Source organism: Scyliorhinus torazame, chromosome 4, assembly GCF_047496885.1.
Source record: "Scyliorhinus torazame isolate Kashiwa2021f chromosome 4, sScyTor2.1, whole genome shotgun sequence".
Taxonomy (NCBI): Eukaryota; Metazoa; Chordata; class Chondrichthyes; order Carcharhiniformes; family Scyliorhinidae; genus Scyliorhinus; species Scyliorhinus torazame.
This window is the reverse complement of record NC_092710.1, coordinates 237,139,719-237,164,620: the sequence shown is the minus strand read 5'-3', so window position 1 is coordinate 237,164,620 and position 24,902 is coordinate 237,139,719. Positions and strand designations below refer to the sequence as shown.

Here is a 24,902-nt window from a genome sequence, read left to right as displayed (position 1 = left end):
TCCCCTCACCACCGCCTTCAGTGCCTCCCATACCATCCCCACTCGGACCTCCCCGTTGTCGTTGGTCTCCAAGTACCTCTCTATACTTCCTCGGACCCGCTCGCTCACCTCCTCGTCCGCCAACAGCCCCACCTCCAAGCGCCACAGCGGGCGCTGGTCCCTCTCCTCCCCCATCTCCAAGTCCACCCAATGCGTGGCGTGGTCCGAAATGGCTATTGCCGAATACTCGGTATCCTCTACTCTCGCTATCAGCGCCCTACTCAAAATGAAAAAGTCGATTCGAGAATAAGCCTTATGGACATGTGAGAAGAATGAAAATTCCCTAGCCCCCGGCCTTGCAAATCTCCAAGGGTCCACCCCTCCCATTTGGTCCATAAATCCCCTCAACACTCTAGCCGCCACCGGCTTCCTACCCGTCCTAGACCTGGAGCGATCCAGTGCCGGATCCAACACCGTGTTAAAGTCTCCCCCCATTATCAGGCCCCCCACTTCCAAGTCTGGGATCCGACCCAACATACGCCGCATAAAACCCGCATCGTCCCAGTTCGGAGCATACACATTGACCAGTACCACCCTCTCTCCCTGCAACTTACCACTTGCCATTATGTACCTACCGCCATTATCTGCCACAATGCTCGACGCCTCGAATGACACCTTCTTTCCCACCAAGATCGCCACCCCTCGATTTTTGGCATCTAGCCCCGAGTGAAACACCTGACCTACCCACCCTTTCCTCAGTCTTACCTGGTCTGCCACCTTCAGGTGTGTCTCCTGGAGCATAACCACATCCACCTTGAGCCCCTTCAGGTGCGCGAACACGTGAGCCCGCTTAACCGGCCCATTCAGTCCCCTTACATTCCAGGTTATCAGCCGGATCAGGGGGCTACCCTCCCCTGCCGACTAGCCATGACCCCTCCTCGGCCAGCCACGCGCCCGCACCCCACACCCGGCCCGTTCCCCACAGCGGCATACCCCCGTCTCGACCCCCCCCCACTCGCTCCAGCTCCTCCTTGACCTTAGCAGCAGCAACTCGATTCCCCCCCACCCCCGGCTAGGACCCATCCTAGCTGGCTTACTCCCCCCATTGCACTTCCGCAAGTCAGCTGACTCCTGCTGACCCCGGCCCCTCCCGCTCCCTATCGACAGGCTCTCCCCCTCCCCACTCCGTTCTAAGCGCGGGAAACAATCCTCGCTTCCCCACCCCGGCCCCGCCCCCCCAGTCTTCGGCGCGGGAAAAAAGCCCGCACTCTCCACCTACCAGGCCCCGCCACCAACCAAAACAGTGCCCAACCCGCCCCATCCACCCTCCCCAACCTGAAAGAGAAAAACACAGAGAAAAAGAAACCCAAAACAATGCAAAGGACCCCCCCCCCCTCGCGAACCAAAAATAGGCATAACATATCCACCGCAGTCCCCGATCGCCCATCCTGACCCTCAGTCTGTGACCAGCTTCTCGGCCTGAACAAAGGCCCACGCCTCCTCCGGAGACTCAAAATAATGGTGCCGGTCCTTGTAGGTAACCCACAGTCATGCCGGCTGCAACATGCCAAACTTCACCCCCTTCCTGTGCAGCACTGCCTTCGCTCAATTGTACCCAGCCCTCCTCTTTGCCACCTCCACACTCCAGTCCTGATATATCCGAACCTCCGCGTTCTCCCACCTGCTGCTCCTCTCCTTCTTGGCCTACCTGAGCACACACTCCCGATCGACGAACCGATGGAACCGCACCAGCACCGCCCGAGGAGGCTCGTTAGCCTTGGGCCTCCTCGCCAACACTCTATGGGCCCCTTCCAGCTCCAGGGGCCCCTGGAAGGACCCCACTCCCATCAGCGAGTTCAACATGGTGACCACATAGGCCCCCACGTTTGGCCCCTCCAGCCCCTCCGGGAGGCCCAGAATCCGCAGATTTTTCCGCCTCGACCGATTCTCCATCTCCTCGAACCGCTCCTGCCATTTCTTGTGGAGCGCCTCGTGCGCCTCCACCTTTACCGCCAGGCCTAAGATCTCGTCCTCATTGTCAGAGCTCTTTTGTCGAGCCTCTCGGATCGCCACCCACTGGGACGTCTGTGTCTCCAGCAGCTTATCAATAGAAGCCTTCATCGGCTCTAGCAGGTCCGTTTTAATCTCTCTGAGGCAGCGCTGGATACCCTCCTGTTGCTCCTCCGTCCACTGCCTCCACGCTGCCTGGTCTCCGCCCGCCGCCATTTTGTCCTTCTTCCCTCCCTTCTTCTGTTCCACCACCACCTTTTTTGTCGCCCCGCTCCTAGTTAAAGCCATATACTGACGGGGAGCTTTTATTAACTCCTTCCCACACCGGGAAACATCGAAAAAGTGCCCTTGGGGGCCCTGAAAAGAGCCCAAAAGTCCAATTTGCGGGAGCCGCCGAATGTGCGACTTAGCGCCGCAACCGGAAGTCTCGAGAGGGAGTCCTTTTGGCAGTGTTCGCTTCACCAATCTGCCCCAAAAAGTCTGTGAAATGTCCTGAAAAAGGTCTGAGAGTAAGTTCCAGACGGGAGCTGCCGAATGCGTGACCTACTCCTCCATGGCCGCCACCAGAAGCCTCGCCCCCGCTTCTTCAATGGCCTTGGTAGATCTCTTCACAGTTGTTCCCTCTGCTGCTAGAATTCACCTTTATTAGAGGCCCCCAAGTCAGGTTGCAGCTTTAAGCTTGCCCCCCCCCCCCGCCTGCATGCTGGAAGAGGCTCCTCTCTCCCCTGCAGTTACAGACAAATCTTTTACTGTTTCTGCCGTGTCTGGTAACCAAAAGACATAACATTCTTGGGGGACACTGTCAGGGGAATGTTACAGTCGTCTTCCCACACCGGGAAATGTCAAACAAATGCCGTGGGGGCCCTGTAAAAGAGCCCAAAAGTCCATTCCAAGCGGGAGCTACCGAATATGCGACCTAGCTCTGCATAGCCGCACCCGGAAGTCGATTATTTTTTTAATTGACATGCTTTCAAATAATTGTACTTGTAGCTCAACATCTTCCAGACCCTTAAGTCCACAATCCTAGTTATGTAGTTGACAATTGAACCATCCTGTGGCTTCCAACAGCCCAGCACAAATTATAGAATGCGGGTTGCATGTGCAGCTGTGTTCCCAATGCATTTAAAATAAATGAGTTTAACACCTGCTAAAATAGCTGTGAAGAATTTCAGAAGAACACATTCTGTGCATTCATGCACTAGTATTTCCAATGTGTAAATTAATGGCCCAAAATTACTGCTTTATGAATATATCCTGTGCATATTTACCTATAAAATATAATTTAAGTGCTTGCGTTGCATTTTTGAGCTTCTTCCTCTACCTCTTCTAGGCTTCTGTGTCATTAGCAGCCCTCATATCACGTCTAGCAAAACTGATCTGACATGGGTGGCTTTAGTCTTCCCAATGTTTAAATCAAAGAAATTGTAACCTAACTGGATATCTGGCAGAATTCAAGGGGGTGAAAGCCATGCTTCAACTACACAAAGCCCTGGTTAAACCACTGCAGTTTTGGGAAGCAGGCACCTTAAGGATATATTGGCCATGGAGGAAGTGCAATGTAGGTTTATCGGAATGGTACCTAGGCTCCAAGGGTCAACTTTCATGGAAAGATTGCGCAAACTACAGCAACAACTTGTATTAATATAGCACTTTTACCTGCCTAATTTCTAAATAAATTTAATTCATCCTTCGAACTGGACTCCAGTTTACGAGATTGAAAAGGTATAGGAAGAGATAAGCCAGTTGCTGGCAGTTGTAAACAGAGAATGGCACGCCCATATCCCAGAGCTTTATCCCAGAGTTGTGAGCCTCCTTTGAAACTTGGATAAGTATTTCTCTTGGGAGAGTTTGAGGATCTGCTGATGGGGGAATTCTGAACATACGGTTAGGTGGGTTGTTGAAAGTCCTGATTTGAGGGCAGCACGGTGGCGCAGTGGTTAGCATGGCTGCCTCATGGCGCCGAGCACCTGGTTCGATTCCAGCCCCGAGTCACTGTTTGCACATTCTCCAGTGTCTGCGTTGGTCTCATCTCCACAACCCAAAAAGATGTGCAAGGTAGGTGAATTGGCCATGCTAAATTGCCCCTAAATTGGGAACTCTAAGTTTAAAAAGAAAAGTCCTGATTTGTACATGAAAATTACTTTTCCTAATTATTTGAAGTAAAAAGAAATTGGAGGTAGGTAATTAGCAATGGGAGGTAATTGCCTGGGTTAAAGATTGGTGTGGGAGAAATGGGTTTGAATTCATGGGACATTGGCACCAGTATTGGGGAAGGAGAGACCTGCGATGGGACCGTCTTCATCTGAATCGTGCTGGGACCAGAGTTCTGGTGAATTACATAATTAGGGCTTTGGACTGCATGGGGGGCGGCGGCGGGGGGGGGGGAGGTTCAGTTGCAAGGAAAATTTGAAAACTAACATTAAAGGAGGAGGCAATTTGTGATGTGGCGGATGGTTACCTGAAAATAAAGGTGAGGGACAGAATGGGTGAATGTCTTTTTGCAACAAGGAATTATAAAAGAGTAGGGAAATTAGATAATAGAACAAATTTAAAAGCTTGGTATCTAAATGCACGAAGCATTTGGAACAAAATTAATGCGTGAACGGTGCAGATAGCGATAAAAGGGAATGGTTTGGTGGCAATTGCTGAGACATGGTTGATTGCAAGGAGACCAAGTCTGGCAATTGAATATCCAAGGGTATTCAGTATTTTGGAAAGATGGACCGAAAGGAAGGTGGTCTGGCTTTGCTGTTGAAGATGATCAGTGCTATAATGAGAAACGATATAAGCACTGGAGATCAAGATGTGGAATCATTCTGGGTAGAAATAAGAAAGCAAAGGGAAGAAGTTCCTGATAGGAGTAATCTATAGGCCCCCAAACAGTAGTTCACAGTGGAGCACCGTGTAATCCAGGAAACATTGGAGGCTTGTAAGAAAGGTACAGCAATAATCATGGGTAATTTTAATATACACAGACTGAATTAATCAAATTGGCAAGGGAGCCTCGAGGGAGAGTTCATTAAATGTATTAGAGATTGTTTCTTGCAGCAATATGTTGTGGAACTAACCAGTGAGCAGGCTACTCTGGATTTGGTATTGTGTAATGAGGAGGAATTAATTGATGACTTCATGGGGTAAAAAAAAACTTCCATGGCTAAGCAAGGAGGTTAAGGACAATATGAAGACATAAACTAAGGTATACCATGTTGCAAAGGCCAGTGGCAGGCTGGAAGATTGGGAAACTTTCAAACATAAGCAGATGATTGCTAAAAAAGGAATAAAAAGAGCTAGGGTAAATTACAAAATATCAATAACGATAGCAAAGGTTTCTAGAAGTATATAAAAGGGGAGAGAGTCTCTAAAGTGAATGTTGGTGCCTCGGAAGATGAAACTGGAGGGTTAATAGTGAGGCACACCAAAATGGCAGAGATGCTAAATTAATATTTTGCCACCGTTTTCACGGTGGAGAACACTAGTACCATCCCTATAGGAATGGGTAATTCAGAGGTAATAGAAAGGGTGGAACTTGGAACAATTAGAGAGTCATAGATGTTTACAGCATGGAAACAGGCCCTACGGCCCAGCTTGTCCATGCCGCCCAGTTTCTATCACTAATCTAGTCCCACTTGCCCGCATTTGGCCCATATCCCGCTATACCCACCCTGCCCATGTAACTGTCTAACTTTTTTCAAGGAAAAAATTGTACCTGCCTCTACCATTGCCTCTGGCAGCTCGTTCCAGATGCTCACCACTCTCTGTTGAAGATATTTCCCTCTGGTCTCTTTTGTATCTCTCACCTTAAACCTGTGCCCTCTAGTTCTAGACTCCTCTACCTTTGGGAAAAGATGTTGACTATCTACCTTATCTATGCCCCTCATTATTTTATAGACCTCTGTAAGATCACCCCTAAGCCTCCTACGCTCCAGGGAAAAAAGTCCCAGTCTATCCAGCCTCTCTTTACAGCTCAGACCATCAAGTCCTGGTAGCATCCTTGTAAATCTCTTCTGTACTCTTTCTAGTTTAACAATATCCTTCCTATAATAGGGTGACCAGAACTGAACACAGTATTCCATGTGTGGTCTTACTAATGTCTTGTACAACTTTAACAAGACGTCCCAACTCCTGTATTCAACATTCTGACCAATGAAACCTAGCATGCCGAAAGCCTTCTTCACCATTCTGTCCACCTGTTGGAGCTATGAACGAGTACCCCAGATCTTTGTTCTGTAACTCTCCCCAACTCCCTACCATTAACTGAGTAGGTCCTGCCCTGATTTGATCTACCAAAATGCATCACCTCACATTTATCCAAATTAAACTCCATCTGCCATTCATCGGCCCACTGGCCCAATTGGTCAAGATCCTGTTGCAAACTTGTATAACCTTCTTCACTATTCACTATGCCACCAATCTTGGTGTCATCTAAAAACTTACTAACCATGCCTCCTACATTCTCACCCAAATCATTAATATATATAACAAATCACAGTGGACCCAGCACTAATCCCCGAGGCACACCGCTGGTCATAGGTCTCCAGTTTGAAAAAACACCCTCCACAACTACCCTTTGGCTTCGGTCGCCAAGCCAATTCTGTATCCAGTTGGCTACCTCACCCTGGATTCCATGAGATTTAACCTTTTGCAACAACCTACCGTGGGGTACTTTGTCAAAGGCCTTACTAATGTCTATGTAGACAACATCGACTGCACTGCCCTCATCTACCTTCATGGTTACCCCTTCAAAAACTCAATCAAATTGGTGACACATGACTTTCCCCTTACAAAGCCATGCTGACTTTCCCTAATTAGCCCTTGCCTGTCTAAATGCCACAGATCCTGTCCCTCAGAATACCTTCTAACAATTTACCCACTACAGAAGTAAGGCTAACCGGTCTGTTGTTCCCAGGCTTATCCCTACAGCCCTTCTCAAACAAGGGCACAATATTTGCTACCCTCCAATCTTCAGGCATCTCTCCTGTGGCTGTCGTGATTCAAATATCTCAGCTAGGGGGCCGGCAATTTCCTTCCTAGCCTCCACAACGTCCTGGGATACATTTCATCAGGTCCTGGGGATTTATCTATCTTGATGCGCTTTAATACCTCCAGCACCTCCTTCTCTGTAATATGTACACCCTCAAGGCATCACTTTTTATTTCACCAATTTCCCTAACATTCATGCCTTTCTCAACAGTAAATACTGACAAGAAATATTCATTTTGGACCTCTCCCATCCCTTGTGGATCTGCACATAGATGACCCTGTCCTTAAGAGGCCCTACCCTTACCCTAGTCACTCTTTTGCCCTTTCTGTATCTGTAAAAGCACTTTGGATTTTCCTTTGCCTTATCTGCCAAGGCAATCTCATGTCCCCTTTTTGCCCTCCTGATTTCTCTCTTAACTCTACTCCGACAAGTCCTATACTCTTCAAGGGATCCATTTGATCCCAGCTGCCTATGCATGTCTGATGCTGCCTTCTTCCTTTTGACCATGGCCTCAATATCCCGAGTCATCCAGGGTTCCCTCCTTCTACAGGCCTTACCCTTCACTCCACAAGAGGAATGTGCTCACCTTGAGCCCTAATTAACACCTTTTTGAAAGACTCCCACTTACCAGCTGTCCCCTTGTCTGCAAATAGGCACTCCCAATCAACTTTTGAAAGTTCCCGCCTAATACCCTCGAAATAAGCCGTGCCGCAATTTAAAATTTTAATTTTTGGGCCAGAACTATCATTCTCCATGGCTATCTTAAAACTCATGGAATTATGGTCACTGGTCCCAAAATGATCCCTCACTACCACTTCCGTCACCTGCCCTACCTTATTTCCCAAGAGGAGGTCAAGCTTTGCCCCCTCTCTGGTCAGGCCATCCACATATTGAATGAGGAATTCTTCCTGAAAGCACTCGACAAATTTCTCTCCATCCAAACCCCTAGTGCTTCTCTCCATCCAAACCCTGAGTGCTATGGCTGTTCCAGTTAATGTTGGGAAAGTTAAAGTCCCCAACTATTACCACTCGAATTTTCTGGCAGCTATCTGTAATCTCTTTACATATTTGCTCCTCAATATCCCCCTGACTATTTGGGGACCTATATAACAGTCCTATCAAAGTGATCTTACCCTTCTTATTTTTCAGTTCCACCCATATAGACTCAGTGGGTGAACCCTCGGATATATCCTCTCTCTGTACTGCCGTGATACTGTCCCTAATCAAAAAAGCAACTCCCCCTCCTCTATTACCTCATGTTCTATCTTTCCTATAGCATTTGTACCCTGGGACATTGAGCTGCCAGTCCTGCACCACCTTTAGCCAAGTTTCAGTAATAGCTATAATATCCCAGTCCCATGTACCTATCCATGCCCGGAGTTCATCTGCCTTGCCCGTTAGGCCTCTTGCATTGAAATAAATGCAGTTCAATCTGTTTCTCTGCCTTCCACTTTTCTCCTTACTGACTTTTCTTCCTATCCTCTCTTTACTGCACTCCGGCTTCCTGCATTGGTTCCTATTCCAATGCAACATTAGTTTAAACCCTCCCCAACAGTGCTAGCAAACAACCCCCCGAGGACATTGGTTCCAGTCCTGTCCAGGTGTAGACAGTCTGATTTGTAATGGTCCCACCCCTCCTAGAACCTGTTCAAATATCCCAAAAATCTGAATCCCTCCCTCCTGCACCACCTCTCCAGCCACGCATTCATCCTGTCTATCCTGTCATTCCTACTCTGACTCGCACGTGGCACTGGTAGTAATCCCGAGATTACTACCTTTTGAAGTCCTACTTTTTAGTTTATCTCCTAACTCCCTAAATTCAGCATGTAGGACCTCATCCTGTTTTATTTACCTATATCGTTAATTACCTATAGGTAATGTTAATTACCTAGAATTAGAATTAGTAGAGGCACCTGGATGGATACATGAATAGAGAGGAAATAGAGGGATATGGTCCATTAAGGGCAGAAGTTTTTTTTTAGTTAGCGCATCATGATCAGCACAGGCCTGGAGCGCCGAAGAGCCTGTTCCAGTGCTATGTTGAACTGTACTTTTCTTTGTTCTTTGTTCAACAGGGAACCTGTACTCAACAAACTTGGGATTGGGGCGCTAAGGTGGTGCAGTGGTTAGCACTGATGCCTCATGGCACCGAGGACCCGGTTTCAATCCCACGTCTGGGTCACTGTCCATGTTGGGTTTGCACATTTCTCCCCGTGTGGGCATGGGTCTCACCCCCACAATCCAAAGATGGGCGGCACAGTAGCACAAGTGCTTAGCACTGTTGCTTCACAACGCCAGGGTCCCAGTTTGATTCCTGGCTTGGGTCATTGTCTGAGTGGAGTCTGCACATTCTCCCCGTGTCTGTGTGGGTTTCCTCCGGGTGCTCCGGTTTCCTCCCACTAGTCCCGAAAGACGTGCTGTTAGGTAATTTGGACATTCTGAATTCTCCCTCGGTGTACCCGAACAGGCAGTGGAATGTGGCGACTAGGGGCTTTTCACAGTAACTTCATTGCAATGTTAATGTAAGTCTACTTGTGACAATAAAGATTATTATTATCTCGGTGGATTGGACACGCTAAATTGCCCGTTAATTGGGAAAAAGATTAAAAATAAAAAACAGAAAAATTTGGAATTGAAGGCGCACAGGTCCCCAAGGCCTGATGGTCTACATCCCAGGAAGAGATTTGATTAAGTGGGCTGCAGTGAGGCAAGTATCCTGCCTTTAGGATATTAAGAATTTAGAACTTTGTGAAATGCACAAAATTCAAGTAGCATAGTGGAACCCAGATTATTTGCCGCCTTGATATCCTACATGCAGTATACTTGCCTCACTGCAGCGCACTTAATCAAATCTCTTCCTCTCTATCAAAATTGATCTTGAAGGCTAAGTAAAATTTAATTCAGCTTCATTTTATCTGTGTTGTAATTGTCTTCATTCCCATACCTAGGGTATTGCTGTACCAACTGTGTAACACAACATGTGGTTATCTGTTCATTTCCTTTCTCCACATTCTAGTTGGGACACTCCAGGCGGGACTTCTGCATGGATTTAGGCCTCATTTTTGTTTTGTTTTCATGCTTTTTTTTCTCTTCTGTTACAGCTTCGGCAATTGTCACGCGTAACGCACCCCAACATTGTGAAACTGTATGGAGCCTGTCTGAATCCAGTATGTAATTCAAATCCTGCTTATTTCAGATTGTATGACCTAATTGTACACTATTGTGGTTTGATTAAAATATAGCGCTTTGAAGTTTTACTTCCTAGGTATGATTTTGATATCTCGTAAAGAGGACGCATCTAATTATAAGCGAATTAGGAATAGAGCTAAAATCAATGCCAGAACCTTACGCTGTAAATCTCTTCCTAGCTACCTCTTTTGCGATACCTCCCCCCACCTTCTAGAGCTTTCTCTGAATTTCTTGATCAAAACTACCTGTTACACCAGGAGTGTCCTGGAGAGCAAAGGCAGTTTCTAGATTTTTCCCATTTGCAACCATTTATGCTGCACCCTAACAAAAACTTGCATTTCCATTGCACCTCTAATATAGAAAAGAACATCCCAAAACCCTTACAAGGGTTCTAAAAGATAGATTTTAAGGAGGGCTTAAAGGTTGACTAAGAGATGGAGGCAGAGATGTTAAAGGAGAGAACTCCAGAGTATGGAGCCTCGATGGCTGAAGACATCTTCACCATTGTTGGGTGAAGAAGGGGGATGGACAAACGGCTTAGAGGAACAAAGAATGTCGATTATGTTGTAAAACAGCTTGCAGTTGAAAAGGGGTTGGGATCAGGAGCATAAAATGTAGTTTTTGCATGGCCTGACAATGGTAGCTTTAATCTTCCCAATGTTCAAGTTCGATGAATGCAGCCTAAATACAATTGGATATCTGACAGCATCTGACAAAATTCAAGGGAGTAAAAGTTACGCTTAAGCTAACAAAACCCTGGTTAGACCATTCCTGTTTTGGGCACCGCACCTTAGGAAGGATATATTGGCCTTGGAAGGAGTGCAGTGTAGGTTTATCAGAATGATACCAAGACTCCCAAAGGTTAACTTGCAAGGAAAGATTACACAAACTACACCAAAACATATATTTATATAACACTATTAACATATTGAAATCTCCCAAGGCATTCCACAGGAACATCATAAAACAGGACCAAGTCAGATTAAAAGAATTAGGTCAGGTGATAAGCTTGTCAGAGAGGGGGCGGCACGATGGAATAGTGGTGAGCACTTCTGCCTCACAGAGCCAGGGACCCAGGTTCTATTTGGGCCTTGAATGATTGTCTGTGTGGAGTTTTCATGTTCTCCCTGTGTCTGCGTGGGTTTCCACCGGATGCTCTGGTTTTCTCCCACAGTCCAAAGATATGCAGGTTAGGTGGATTAACCATGCTAAAATTGCTCCTTCGTGTCCAGATATGGAGGTTAGGTGGAGTTATGGGGTTAGGACGGTGGCATGGACGTGGACCTCGGTAGGGTACTCTTTCAGAGGGTGGCTGTAGACTCAACGGGCTGAATGGCCTCCTCCTGCGCAGTATGGAATTCCAGGTGTATCTTAAAGGATGAATGTGATATAGAGATGGAGAAGTTTAGATAGGGTGTTTCAGAGCTTCGGGCCTAGGCAACCGAAGGTATGGCCATCAATGATGCAAGGCTAAAATTCGGGGTGCACAGGAAGCCAGAATTAGAAGAGCATCAATATCTCGCAGGGTCTTGGGGCTGGAGGAGATTGCACAGAAATTGGGAGAGGCAAGGCCATGGAAGAATTTGGAAAATCAAGACATTGTATGACCAATATAGGTTAATGAGCAGAGGAGTTCTTGTGAATTAAGGTATGGGCAGCAGAGTTTTGGATGACCTCCACTTTATGGAGGGCATGTGGGAGACCAGGCAGAAGTATGTTGGAATAGTCAAGTAAACCAGGATGTATTCTCTAGAATTTAGACGGTTAAGGTGTGATTGAAATGAAAATGAATGAAAATCGCTTATTGTCACAAGTAGGCTTCAATGAAGTTACTGTGAAAACCCCTAGTCGCCACATCGTCCGCGCCTGTTTGGGGATTGATTAAAGTTTTTAAGATATTAAGGGAAACCAAAATGGTGGATAGAGAGAAACTATTCCAACTGCCAGGGGGCGGGGGTGTTGACTGAGGAGATCCACAGTAGAGAGGGTTCCCCATAACAGTTTGTGAGGGGGGGGTCGGTCCCTTTTTCCATGTGTGGGGGGACCCTCTGTTGCCCTTTGGAGAACGTGGAACCCTCTAAAATTCTAGAATCTCAGGATTCCCAGCTGCCAGTTTTTTACTGCCGTGGCCTGACCGTGTGAGCTATGCCTCCACATTTCTCTGCACTGTGCTGGATTATCCAAAAGGAAAAGCCGTCTGGGCAGCCTGCCAGTCGCACGCCGGTTTTCTCACCATAGCCAGCACTCCGTGTGTAGAGAATGAAAAATTCCACCCACTATTTCATGGGAAATGGCCAAATCCATTGGTTTAACTCCCTGCGATACTTTCTTCCAGGTCTGCCTTGTTATGGAATATGCAGAAGGAGGTTCTCTTTATAATGGTAAGTTGAAATCCCAGTTACATTGGTGACTATCCCAGTAAGACAGTAACATTTGCATGTCTATTTTTGTTACCTATATGCAAGGTTTTCTGTGGCTTTTTAAATTAGAAATGTAGGTGGATTTATAAAATCACTAGCAAAAGTGATCATCTAACTCCTGTTTCCCTAGTGTTTAATGAGTAAAATGTGCAATCTTGTCGTGTGGCATTAAGTCTTACAGACCAGGAGGTTCCAGGTTTGATCGCTGGTTTGTACTATGTTTCGTGTTTCAACTGAAGCACCATATCACTTTCCGGGAATGTTCCAATTGGTCATGGCACTCTTGGACTAAAGGGAGACCAGGTAAACAGCAGGTTTCCTTCTGAGTCTCCAGGCATTGAGTGTATACAAGTATTTGATGGGAACCAAATCAGATTTTGCTGTGATGTTGTTTACAGTTATATAATAATCTTTATTAGTGTCACAAGTAGGCTTACGTTAACACTGCAATGAAGTTGCTGTGAAAATTCCCTAGTGGCCACATTACGCCGCCTGTTAATTTGCTGAAACTCTAAACACGCACAAATGGAGATGGCTACTTGAGTAAGGTACTTCCAGGTACCTGTTACCCTAGAACTATACCCCAACAATCGTATTCATATGAAACAATGCAAGGTGGATAGATCTCTTAGAACCTGTAATGAAAAATATGGATCGAGAAGAAATCAATTGGAACCTCAGTTTTATTTCACAGATCTTGTGTCGTCTTGCAAATAATGGACTGCACCATATCACTTTCCCGGAATGCTCTGCATTATTTTTACCCATTTTCCAAAATTCTTGGGACAAAATTTCCATTTTTAATCATCTCCATTGTTCAAACCTGCACTTTTGCACTTGCTCCCTTTAGATAACAGTTTCTCCCAGCAGCACAGGAGTCACAGATTGGTGTGGGTTATTTGATTGTCATGATTAATGACGAAGCCAGGAATCCACCTCTTATTGCAGCCAGTTCCTTTTGAAGATGTTAACAATTCTATCTCAGCTGTTTTTGCTGGAGTCTGTTCTGCATATAATAATAATCTTTATTGTCACAAGTAGGCTTACATTAACATTGCAATGAAGTTACTGTGAAAATCCCCTAGTCGCCACATTCCGGAGCCTGTTTGGGTACACTGAGGAAGAATTCAGAATATCCAAATTACCTAATGTCTTTTGGGACTTGTGGGAGGAAATTAGAGCACTTGGAGGAAACCCACGCAGACACAGGGAGAACATGCAGACTCCACAAAGACAGTGACCCAAGCTGGGAATCGAACCTGGGACCCTGGTGCTGTGAAGCAACAGTGCTAACCACTGTGCTACTGTGCCGCTCTGTATCTACTACTCTGGAGCAAAGAAGTTTTTTTCCAATCTCTAGCAATTTTAATCTTTTGTTCTTCAATTTTGGGCTTACAAGTAAGCTATTTGACTATGATGGACCCATTATTATTCACCTTTTGAGTATCTTCATTTATGATTATCCATGAACAAGACTGGCATTAGGGTTTTGGGATGTGCATACTTTTGTGCTTTTGAACTGAAGTTAGGAATTCCAGTCGGATTTTGTCTTCCGTTGGGCTATTCAAATTATCCTTCAAAATAAGGTGTTTCATCGAGTTCTTTTGATGTTGGTGTAATTTCAAGTTGGGTCGCTTAGCTGCATTGTGTTGCAACTCTATTATCTACCAGGGCATCCCTGTAATGTGAAAGTTAAACATGTTCTCACCTGTGTCTGGTCTTTGGTGTTGCATTTGCTAAAGTAGTGAATTGCTTTCTTTCACTCTAGCTACCATCAATGATCTTCTTTTCTAATTTAACCTTACAAATGGTAAAATTCTTGCTGGTCCATCAAACCTATCTCATACAGCTGTGACAACTGAGAATCAAACCTCCCCTTGCCCAAACACACCAATATCCACACACAATCTCATGGGGAGGCATTAAAACAGATTTTTGAAAACCCTTAGGAAATTTAGGGTGAAGAAGAAAATCTGGAAAATTCCTCCACAATCTCTCAAGATGATTAAAATTAATTCCAGGGAACCAAAATGAAACACATTAACTGATGGTCCAGCTGCATTATGATCCCTGTTACTAGCTACCATTAGGAATTTTCTCTAATCATTTTAATTGTCGTCCTTGACTGATTTTGATTTTGGAACAATTTCTTGTATCATCTACTAAAGAAGGAACCCATTCAGCCTATGATGGACGTCCCAACACTTATGAAGATTCTATAGAGTCCTACTGTCCTGCTCTTTTCCCAAGGCTCTGCAAAACCTTTCTTCTCGGGTATCTGTCTAATTCTCTTCTGAAAATTGCTATTGCATCTGTTTCCACCACCCTTTCAGATAGTCCGTTCCAGATCATCATAACTCATGGAGAACAAAAATCTAACCCTCTGATTCTTTCACCAGTTATCTTAAATCTGCGTGCTCTAGTTACCAACCCTCCGGTCAGTGGAAACAGTTTCTCTGCATGTACCCTAGCAACATCCTTCATAATTTTGAACATACAAGTTAAACCTTCCCTACTTTTGACTCAAACAATCCCAAATTTTCTAGTCTCTTCATGTAACTGAACTTCCTTCCCCCTCAAAATTGTTCTAATAATTCTCCTGTACACACTTTCAAAAGCCTTGGCCTCCTTCTGAAAGTGTGGTGCCAGAATTGAGCACATATAGTTGAGGCCTAACTCGAAATACGTAAAAGTTTAGCGAAACTTTCTTGCTTTTGAACTCTGTGCCTGAACATGACACTTGATTTAAGGCCACAAGAGATGGGAACAGAAGTAGACCATTCAGTCCCCTCGAGCCTGCTCCGCCATTCAGTAGGATCATGGCTGACCCAACATTCCTCACATCCATTTTCCCTCCTAACCCTTGATTCTCTTAGTGATCAAAAATCTATCTATCTGTAGCCACCTAAAGTGGCCAACTCCCGATTTAAAATGGCGAACGGCAAAGGCTGATGGGAAAGTCAGCCAACAAGACAAAAACCAGAAGCTGCAGGTTGGCTGTGTATTTACCTCTGGAAAAGCCAGACTATATCGATACCAGCAACCATCAGCATAACAAAACAACAGCCATCTGCATACTAATGAGCAATCCCCAGGAACAATAAGCAACATTTAGACACACAAAGCAAAACCAGACTCTTCGGCGCCAGCAGGAGCCTACACAAAAGGAGGTGAATGAGCACTTCAAGACCGCCCATCGATCAGGGAACCGCTCCAGCATTGGAGAAAATCGAACCAAGCGATTGGGACAAAGTCCAATCACTTGGGACCAGGTACAGGGTCCGCCCCGAAAGGCGGGAAGCCCCTGGGGACTATAAGAATCGAGCCCCAAGTTCAAATCGCTCTCTTCTTCTCCACCTCTTCGCTCTCTTCACGCTCTTCTTCCTGCCCGGGTCATCCAGCAACAACGAACCAACATTGACCGTGACCGGAGCAGAAGATCGAAATCGTAAGTCTTAATTCAACGCTCGCTACGAGATAGGCGCTCCTAGCTACCAATCCGTACCAACTTCGAATCCCACAGGCTCAGAACCCGAACGAAAGGCCATTTGTTTCCCTGATCTGGTGGGCCAGTTCCAAGTTAAGTATAGGCCTGTTAGTTGTAGAAGTAGCTTAGACGTAGAATTTGTGCATGAGTAGCGATTACTGTGTATAATAAATGTGCTTTGATTTAAACCTTACTAATCGGTGTATTCGATTATTGATCATTACTCGGACTTGAACCTCGTGGCGGTATCATAAAGATACCTGGCAACTCGAGAGCAAAGGTAATAAAACAGAGCAATTGAACTAAGGCAAAATCAGCAACATATCTCTGCCTTAAATATACACAAGGACTCTGCCCTCAAGTTGCGTAACAAGGAGTTCCAAAAACTCTCACCCTCTGAGAAAAGAATTCTCCTCATTGCAGTCTTAAATTGGCAATCCTTTATTCTGAGACTATGCCCTCTGGTCTTCGACTCTCACATGATTGGAAATATCTTAGTATTTACCCTGTCAAGCCCATTAAGAATCCTATATGTTTCAATGAGATCACCCCATTGTTCTGAATTCCAATGAGAGTCCCAACCGGCTTAACCTTTGCTCATAAGACAGTCCCTTCATACTGGGGATCATCCTAATGATGCAGGCCAGCAACGCGGTTCAATTCCCGTACCAGCCTTCCCGAACAGGCGCCGGAATGTGGCCGAATGTGTCGCCGAAAGACAGGACCTCGAGGGTTGTAATCTCGGGATTACTCCCTGTGCCACGTGCCAGTGAGGCTAGAAATAGGAAGATAGAGCAGACAAACACGTGGCTAAACAGCTGGTGTAGGAGGGAGGGTTTCTGTTATCTGGACCACTGGGAGCTCTTCCGGGGCAGGTGTGACCTGTATAAGATGGACGGGTTGCATCTAAACCGGAGAGGCATAAATATCCTGGCCGCGAGATTTGCTAGTGTCACACGGGAGGGTTTAAACTAGTATGGCAGGGGGGTGGGCACGGGAGCAATAGGTCAGAAGGTGAGAGCGTTGAGGGAGAACTAGGGAATATGGACAGTGTGGCTCTGAGGCAGAGCAGACGGGGAGAAGTTGCTGAACACAGCGGGTCTGGTGGCCTGAAGTGCATATGTTTTAATGCAAGGAGCATTACGGGTAAGGCAGATGAACTTAGAGCTTGGATTACTACTTGGAACTATGATGTTGTTGCCATTACAGAGACCTGGTTGAGGGAAGGGCAGGATTGGCAGCTAAACGTTCCAGGATTTAGATGTTTCAGGCGGGATAGAGGGGGATGTAAAAGGGGAGGCGGAGTTGCGCTACTTGTTCAGGAGAGTATCACAGCTATACAGCGAGAGGACACCTCAGAGGGCAGTGAGGCTATATGGGTAGAGATCAGGAATAAGAAGGGTGCAGTCACAATGTTGGGGGTATACTACAGGCCTCCCAACAGCCAGCGGGAGATAGAGGAGCAGATAGGTAGACAGATTTTGGAAAAGAGTAAAAACAACAGGGTTGTGGTGATGGGAGACTTCAACTTCCCCAATATTGACTGGGACTCACTTAGTGCCAGGGGCTTAGACGGGGCAGAGTTTGTAAGGAGCATCCAGGAGGGCTTCTTAAAACAATATGTAAACAGTCCAACTAGGGAAGAGGCGGTACTGGACCTGGTATTGGGGAATGAGCCCGGCCAGGTGGTAGATGTTTCAGTAGGGGAGCATTTCGGTAACAGTGACCACAATTCAGTAAGTTTTAAAGTACTGGTGGACAAGGATAAGAGTGGTCCGAGGATGAATGTGCTAAATTGGGGGAAGGCTAATTATAACAATATTAGGCGGGAACTGAAGAACATAGATTGGGGGCGGATGTTTGAGGGCAAATCAACATCTGACATGTGGGAGGCTTTCAAGTGTCAGTTGATAGGAATACAGGACAGGCATGTTCCTGTGAGGAAGAAAGATAAATACGGCAATTTTCGGGAACCTTGGATGACGAATGATATTGTAGGCCTCGTCAAAAAGAAAAAGGAGGCATTTGTCAGGGCTAAAAGGCTGGGAACAGGCGAAGCCTGTGTGGCATATAAGGAAAGTAGGAAGGAACTTAAGCAGGGAGTCAGGAGGGCTAGAAGGGGTCATGAAAAGTCATTGGCAAATAGGGTTAAGGAAAATCCCAAGGCTTTTTACACTTACATAAAAAGCAAGAGGGTAGCCAGGGAAAGGGTTGGCCCACTGAAGGATAGGCAAGGGAATCTATGTGTGGAGCCAGAGGAAATGGGCGAGGTACTAAATGAATACTTTGCATCAGTATTCACCAAAGAGAAGGAATTGGTAGATGTTGAGTCTGGAGAAGGGGGTGTAGATAGCCTGGGTCACATTGTGATCCAAAAAGACGAGGTGTTGGGTGTCTTAAAAAATATTAAGGTAGATAAGTCCCCAGGGCCGGATGGGATCTACCCCAGAATACTGAAGGAGGCTGGAGAGGAAATTGCTGAGGCCTTGACAGAAATCTTTGGATCCTCGCTGTCTTCAGGGGATGTCCCGGAGGACTGGAGAATAGCCAATGTTGTTCCTCTGTTTAAGAAGGGTGGCAGGGATAATCCCGGGAACTACAGGCCGGTGAGCCTTACTTCAGTGGTAGGGAAATTACTGGAGAGAATTCTTCGAGACAGGATCTACTCCCATTTGGAAGCAAATGGACGTATTAGTGAGAGGCAGCACGGTTTTGTGAAGGGGAGGTCGTGTCTCACTAACTTGATAGAGTTTTTCGAGGAGGTCACTAAGATGATTGATGCAGGTAGGGCAGTAGATGTTGTCTATATGGACTTCAGTAAGGCCTTTGACAAGGTCCCTCATGGTAGACTAGTACAAAAGGTGAAGTCACACGGGATCAGGGGTGAACTGGCAAGGTGGATACAGAACTGGCTAGGCCATAGAAGGCAGAGGGTAGCAATGGAGGGATGCTTTTCTAATTGGAGGGCTGTGACCAGTGGTGTTCCACAGGGATCAGTGCTGGGACCTTTGCTCTTTGTAGTATATATAAATGATTTGGAGGAAAATGTAACTGGTCTGATTAGTAAGTTTGCAGACGACACAAAGGTTGGTGGAATTGCGGATAGCGATGAGGACTGTCTGAGGATACAGCAGGATTTAGATTGTCTGGAGACTTGGGCGGAGAGATGGCAGATGGAGTTTAACCTGGACAAATGTGAGGTAATGCATTTTGGAAGGGCTAATGCAGGTAGGGAATATACAGTGAATGGTAGAACCCTCAAGAGTATTGAAAGTCAAAGAGATCTAGGAGTACAGGTCCACAGATCACTGAAAGGGGCTACACAGGTGGAGAAGGTAGTCAAGAAGGCATACGGCATGCTTGCCTTCATTGGCCGGGGCATTGAGTATAAGAATTGGCAAGTCATGTTGCAGCTGTATAGAACCTTAGTTAGGCCACACTTGGAGTATAGTGTTCAATTCTGGTCGCCACACTACCAGAAGGATGTGGAGGCTTTAGAGAGGGTGCAGAAGAGATTTACCAGAATGTTGCCTGGTATGGAGGGCATAAGCTATGAGGAGCGATTGAATAAACTCGGTTTGTTCTCACTGGAACGAAGGAGGTTGAGGGGCGACCTGATAGAGGTATACAAAATTATGAGGGGCATAGACAGAGTGGATAGTCAGAGGCTTTTCCCCAGGGTAGAGGGGTCAATTACTAGGGGGCATAGGTTTAAGGTGAGAGGGGCAAAGTTTAGAGTAGATGTACGAGGCAAGTTTTTTACGCAGAGGGTAGTGGGTGCCTGGAACTCACTACCGGAGGAGGTAGTGGAGGCAGGGACGATAGGGACATTTAAGGGGCATCTTGACAAATATATGAATAGGATGGGAATAGAAGGATACGGACCCAGGAAGTGTAGAAGATTGTAGTTTAGTCGGGCAGTATGGTCGGCACGGGCTTGGAGGGCCGAAGGGCCTGTTCCTGTGCTGTACATTTCTTTGTTCTTTGTTCTTTGTTCTTTGACTAGGGGCTTTTCACAGTAACTTCATTTGAAGCCTACTTGTGACAATAAGCGATTTTCATTTTCATTTCATGAACCTTCTCTGAGTCGCCCCAATGAAATCATTTATTTCCTTAAATAAGGGAACCAAAACTGCTCATAGTACTCCAGATGTGCTCTCACCGGTACCGTGTACATTTGCAGCAAGCCTTTCCTACTCTTATTTTCCAACCCCCTTGAAATAAGGGCCAACATTCTATTAGCCTTCCTGATTACCTGCTGCTCCTGTGTGGTAGGTTTCTGTGCTTCATGCATTAGTACCCCCAAGTTCCTTTGTGTTGCAGTTTTCTGCAGTTTTTCTCCATTTAAATAATACTCTGTTCTTTTGTTCTTCTTTCCAAAACGAACAACTTCACATTTCGTCACCTTATACTCCATTTGTCAACAATTTTGCCCACTCTCTCAACTCGCTTTCCTCCTATTCTTGTGTCGCTTGCAAATTTGGCTGCAGTACTTTCGCTTCCTTCCTCCAAGTCATTAATATATATTGTAAACAGTTGCGATCCCATCACATCCCTGTGGTACCCCACTGGTTACAGGTCGCTATCCTGAAAAAGAGCCCCTTATCCTCGCTCTCCAATTACTCATTGCCACTCTCCAATTGCCCATTAGCAAATATTCTATCTCCAACACCATGAGATCTTTTCCTTGCCGAATGCCTTCAGGAAGTCAAAATACAACACCTCTACTAGTTCCCCTCGATCTGCTCTGGTTGAGACTGCCTCGAAAAACTCTAAATAAATTAGTCAGACATTATTTCCTTTTCATGAAGCCATGTTGACCTGCTTGATTAGATTATGATTTTCCAAATGTGCTGCTATTACTTAATAATTGATTCTAATATTTTTCCTACAATTGATTTTAGACTAATTGGCCTATAGTTACCTGCATTTTGGTTCCCTCCCTCTTTGAATGGGGATGTCACATTGGCAGTTTTCCAATTCCCCAGTACTTTTCCAGAATCCAAACATTTTTGGAAAATTACAACCAACGCGTCCACTATTTCTGTAGCTATTTCTTTTCGGACCCTAGGATGCAAGCCATCAGGGCCAGGGGACCTATCTGCCTTTAGCCCCATTAGTTTGTCTAATACTATTATAGTGATGGTAATGGTATTTAATTCTTCCCCCATATTATTTAATCTTAATGGGATCGAAGTACCCTCCTCTGTAAAGACTGGTGCATAATATCTGTTTAAGCTCTGCCATTTCCTTGTTCCCCACAACGATCTCCCCAGATTCATTTTCTGAGGGGCCTGTGTTCACTTTGACTTAGCTCTTCCTTTTTATATATTAAAGAAGCTCTTGCTGTCTGTCAATTTTTATATTCCTCACTAGTTTGCTTTCATAGTTTATTTTCTCTCTCTTTATTACCTTTTTAGTCCTCCTTTGCTGGATTCTGAATTCATCCCAGCCTTCGAGCTATCACTGATGTTTGCCTCCTTATATTCTTTTTCTTTCAACTTGATACTCTCCGTAACTTCCTTGGTTAGCCATAGTTAGTTTATCCCTCTTAGAATCTTTCCTGCTTACTGGGATATATTTTTGCTGAGAATCATGAATTACCTCCTTAAATGTCTGCCATTGCTTGTTTACTGTCTTTCCTGCTAATCTATCTACTCAGTCTAATTTAGCTAACTCTATCCTCATTTCATTGCAATTCCCTTTCGTTAAGTTCAACACAGTTGTTTCCGCTCCAAGTTTCTCATTCTCAAACTGAATATTAAATTCTATCATATTATGAACACTACTTCCGAGGGGATCTTTTGCTTTCAGTTCATTTATTAAACCTGCCTAATTACCCATTACCAGATCCAAGATAACCTGTTCCCTAGACATATTGCTCTAGGAAATTATCCCAAATGCACCCTATGAATTCATTGTCGTACTTGTTCAAACTTGATTAATCCAATAAACATGAAAATTAAAGTCACCCATAATTATTGCTCTATTCGTTTTACATGCTCCTACCCTTTCCCACAGTGTGGCTAATGTTTGGCGGACTATATACTATTGCCAATGTCTTTTTTTCCCTTGCTGTTTTTTACTCCACCCAAATGGACTCTACATCATCCAAGTCTAGAGCATCTCTCAAAACTGTCCTCGTTTCATCTCTTATTAATAGTGCTGCCCCACCACCTTTTTCTTCCTCCTGTCCTCCTGAAAGGTCAAATATCCCTGAATATTAAGTTCACAGTTTTGGTCTCCTTGTAACCATGTTTCCATTTGTGCCATTAGTTTGTCTACCTCACCCCGGATATTTTGTGCATTAAGCTACTGTAAGAATCCTTCCTGTTTATTTCCTTTATTCCCATTTTCTCTTTGTTTTTTTGTTACTTTTGGTCTGTGGAACCTAATCAAAAAGTGCCTTTAAGAAGAGGACTCGAGTTGAAACAGCTTGCTTGTCAGGACATTGTGTTACAGGTTTATATTTTGGAAAGGCAGAACCAGACGCTTTAGCGCTGAGTGAATCTCGTGAACCAGCTTTCGAGGAAGTCAGTTCGATGGTTTGGCTAGTGACAGTTTTCTGCCTGACAAAAGTCAGTGATTGGTTCCTGCGCGATGTTTTTTGAGAGAGCTGGGAAGAAGTGATTCTAGCTTGGAAGGAGAAGGAACGAGCTCGCTTTCTCTCACTAAAAGACCTGCTTTTTTGTTCTAACACCAGTGAGTGCTTGCCACATCCTTGCTGTGAACTTGAAAGGATCCTGAACTACAGAAATAGTAGACAACCTGGCCAGAAGCCTCCAAATCCCTGAAGGAAGAGATGTGTTTTCTTCCTCTCTGCTGCCATTTTCTGCTGTCTTTGTGGGTCTGCAGTGAAGATCATTACAAGCTGAAGGAAAAGAAAGTACCATTCAGAAAGACATTAGGTAGAAGTTATCCTAGTGTGTCAAATGTCCTTCTGGTGTGGGTGGTGTGGTGTGAATGGTGTGGTTGGTTGATGTGGGTGGTGGGCCTTCGCTTTTTTTAAAATAACATCTAATTTAACTTGTGTTGCAACTCCAGGTCAAGCAGGGAGTCGTGACAATACAAAGCTTTTAGGCTTCCCTTTTTGCCATTTTTAATCATCCTAACTTTTCTTTGTACTGTGGCCCTAGTTGCCCCTTGTCCTTGATTATCCTGTCTACCATTTTTTGCATTTTGCTGTTCTTCAATAACTATCCTTGTTTCACTTTCCCTTGTCATCCTGTTTAGGTTCCCATCTCCCCACCATTCCCGTTTGAACCCTCCCCAGCCATTAGCAAATACTCCTCAGAGTAGAGTGAAGGTACGCTGGGCTGCTCCTCAGTGAAGGTACGCTGGGCTGCTCCTCAGTGAAGGTACGCTGGGCTGCTCCTCAGTGAAGGTACGCTGGGCTGCTCCTCGGTGAAGGTACGCTGGGCTGCTCCTCGGTGAAGGTACGCTGGGCTGCTCCTCGGTGAAGGTACGCTGGGCTGCTCCTCGGTGAAGGTACGCTGGGCTGCTCCTCAGTGAAGGTACGCTGGGCTGCTCCTCGGTGAAGGTACGCTGGGCTGCTCCTCGGTGAAGGTACGCTGGGCTGCTCCTCGGTGAAGGTACGCTGGGCTGCTCCTCGGTGAAGGTACGCTGGGCTGCTCCTCGGTGAAGGTACGCTGGGCTGCTCCTCAGTGAAGGTACGCTGGGCTGCTCCTCAGTGAAGGTACGCTGGGCTGCTCCTCGGTGAAGGTACGCTGGGCTGCTCCTCGGTGAAGGTACGCTGGGCTGCTCCTCGGTGAAGGTACGCTGGGCTGCTCCTCGGTGAAGGTACGCTGGGCTGCTCCTCGGTGAAGGTACGCTGGGCTGCTCCTCGGTGAAGGTACGCTGGGCTGCTCCTCGGTGAAGGTACGCTGGGCTGCTCCTCGGTGAAGGTACGCTGGGCTGCTCCTCAGTGAAGGTACGCTGGGCTGCTCCTCGGTGAAGGTACGCTGGGCTGCTCCTCGGTGAAGGTACGCTGGGCTGCTCCTCGGTGAAGGTACGCTGGGCTGCTCCTCGGTGAAGGTACGCTGGGCTGCTCCTCGGTGAAGGTACGCTGGGCTGCTCCTCGGTGAAGGTACGCTGGGCTGCTCCTCAGTGAAGGTACGCTGGGCTGCTCCTTCGAGTAGAGTGAAGGAACGCTGGGCTGCTCCTTCGAGTAGAGTGAAGGAACGCTGGGGCTGCTCCTTCGAGTAGAGTGAAGGAACGCTGGGGCTGCTCCTTCGAGTAGAGTGAAGGAACGCTGGGGCTGCTCCTTCGAGTAGAGTGAAGGAACGCTGGGGCTGCTCCTTCGAGTAGAGTGAAGAAGGGACAGCACCTGGCACAATGGTTAGCATTGCTGCTTACGGCACTCAGGACCTGGGTTTGAATCACGGCCCTGGGTCACTGTCCGTGTGGAGTTTGTACATTCTCCCCGTGTCTAAGTGGGTTTCACACCCACAACCCAAAGATGTGCAGGTTAGGTGAATTGGCCATGCTAAATTGCCCCTTAATTGGACAAAAAATAATTGGATACTCTAAATTTATTTTAAAAAAGAGTAGGGCGAAGATACACTGGGCTGCTCCTCAGAGTGGAGTGAAGGTACCTGGGCTCCTCAGTAGAGTGAAGGTATGCTGGGCTGCTCCTCGGTGAAGGTACGCTGGGCTGCTCCTCGGTGAAGGTACGCTGGGCTGCTCCTCGGTGAAGGTACGCTGGGCTGCTCCTCGGTGAAGGTACGCTGGGCTGCTCCTCGGTGAAGGTACGCTGGGCTGCTCCTCGGTGAAGGTACGCTGGGCTGCTCCTCGGTGAAGGTACGCTGGGCTGCTCCTCGGTGAAGGTACGCTGGGC

General features: G+C 46.2%; 1 protein-coding gene across 2 annotated transcripts in view; it reads left to right on the top strand.

Annotated features, from left to right (window-relative positions):
- The window catches only part of map3k7 (mitogen-activated protein kinase kinase kinase 7), a 226,774-nt gene that overhangs the window by 62,960 nt on the left and 138,912 nt on the right, over positions 1 to 24,902 (top strand). For both annotated transcript variants that reach the window (XM_072499501.1, XM_072499500.1), the window contains exons 3-4: positions 10,072 to 10,137; positions 12,495 to 12,540. In XM_072499501.1, coding sequence (XP_072355602.1) covers positions 10,072 to 10,137; positions 12,495 to 12,540 — 112 coding nt within the window. The remainder of the gene's footprint in view (positions 1 to 10,071; positions 10,138 to 12,494; positions 12,541 to 24,902) is intronic.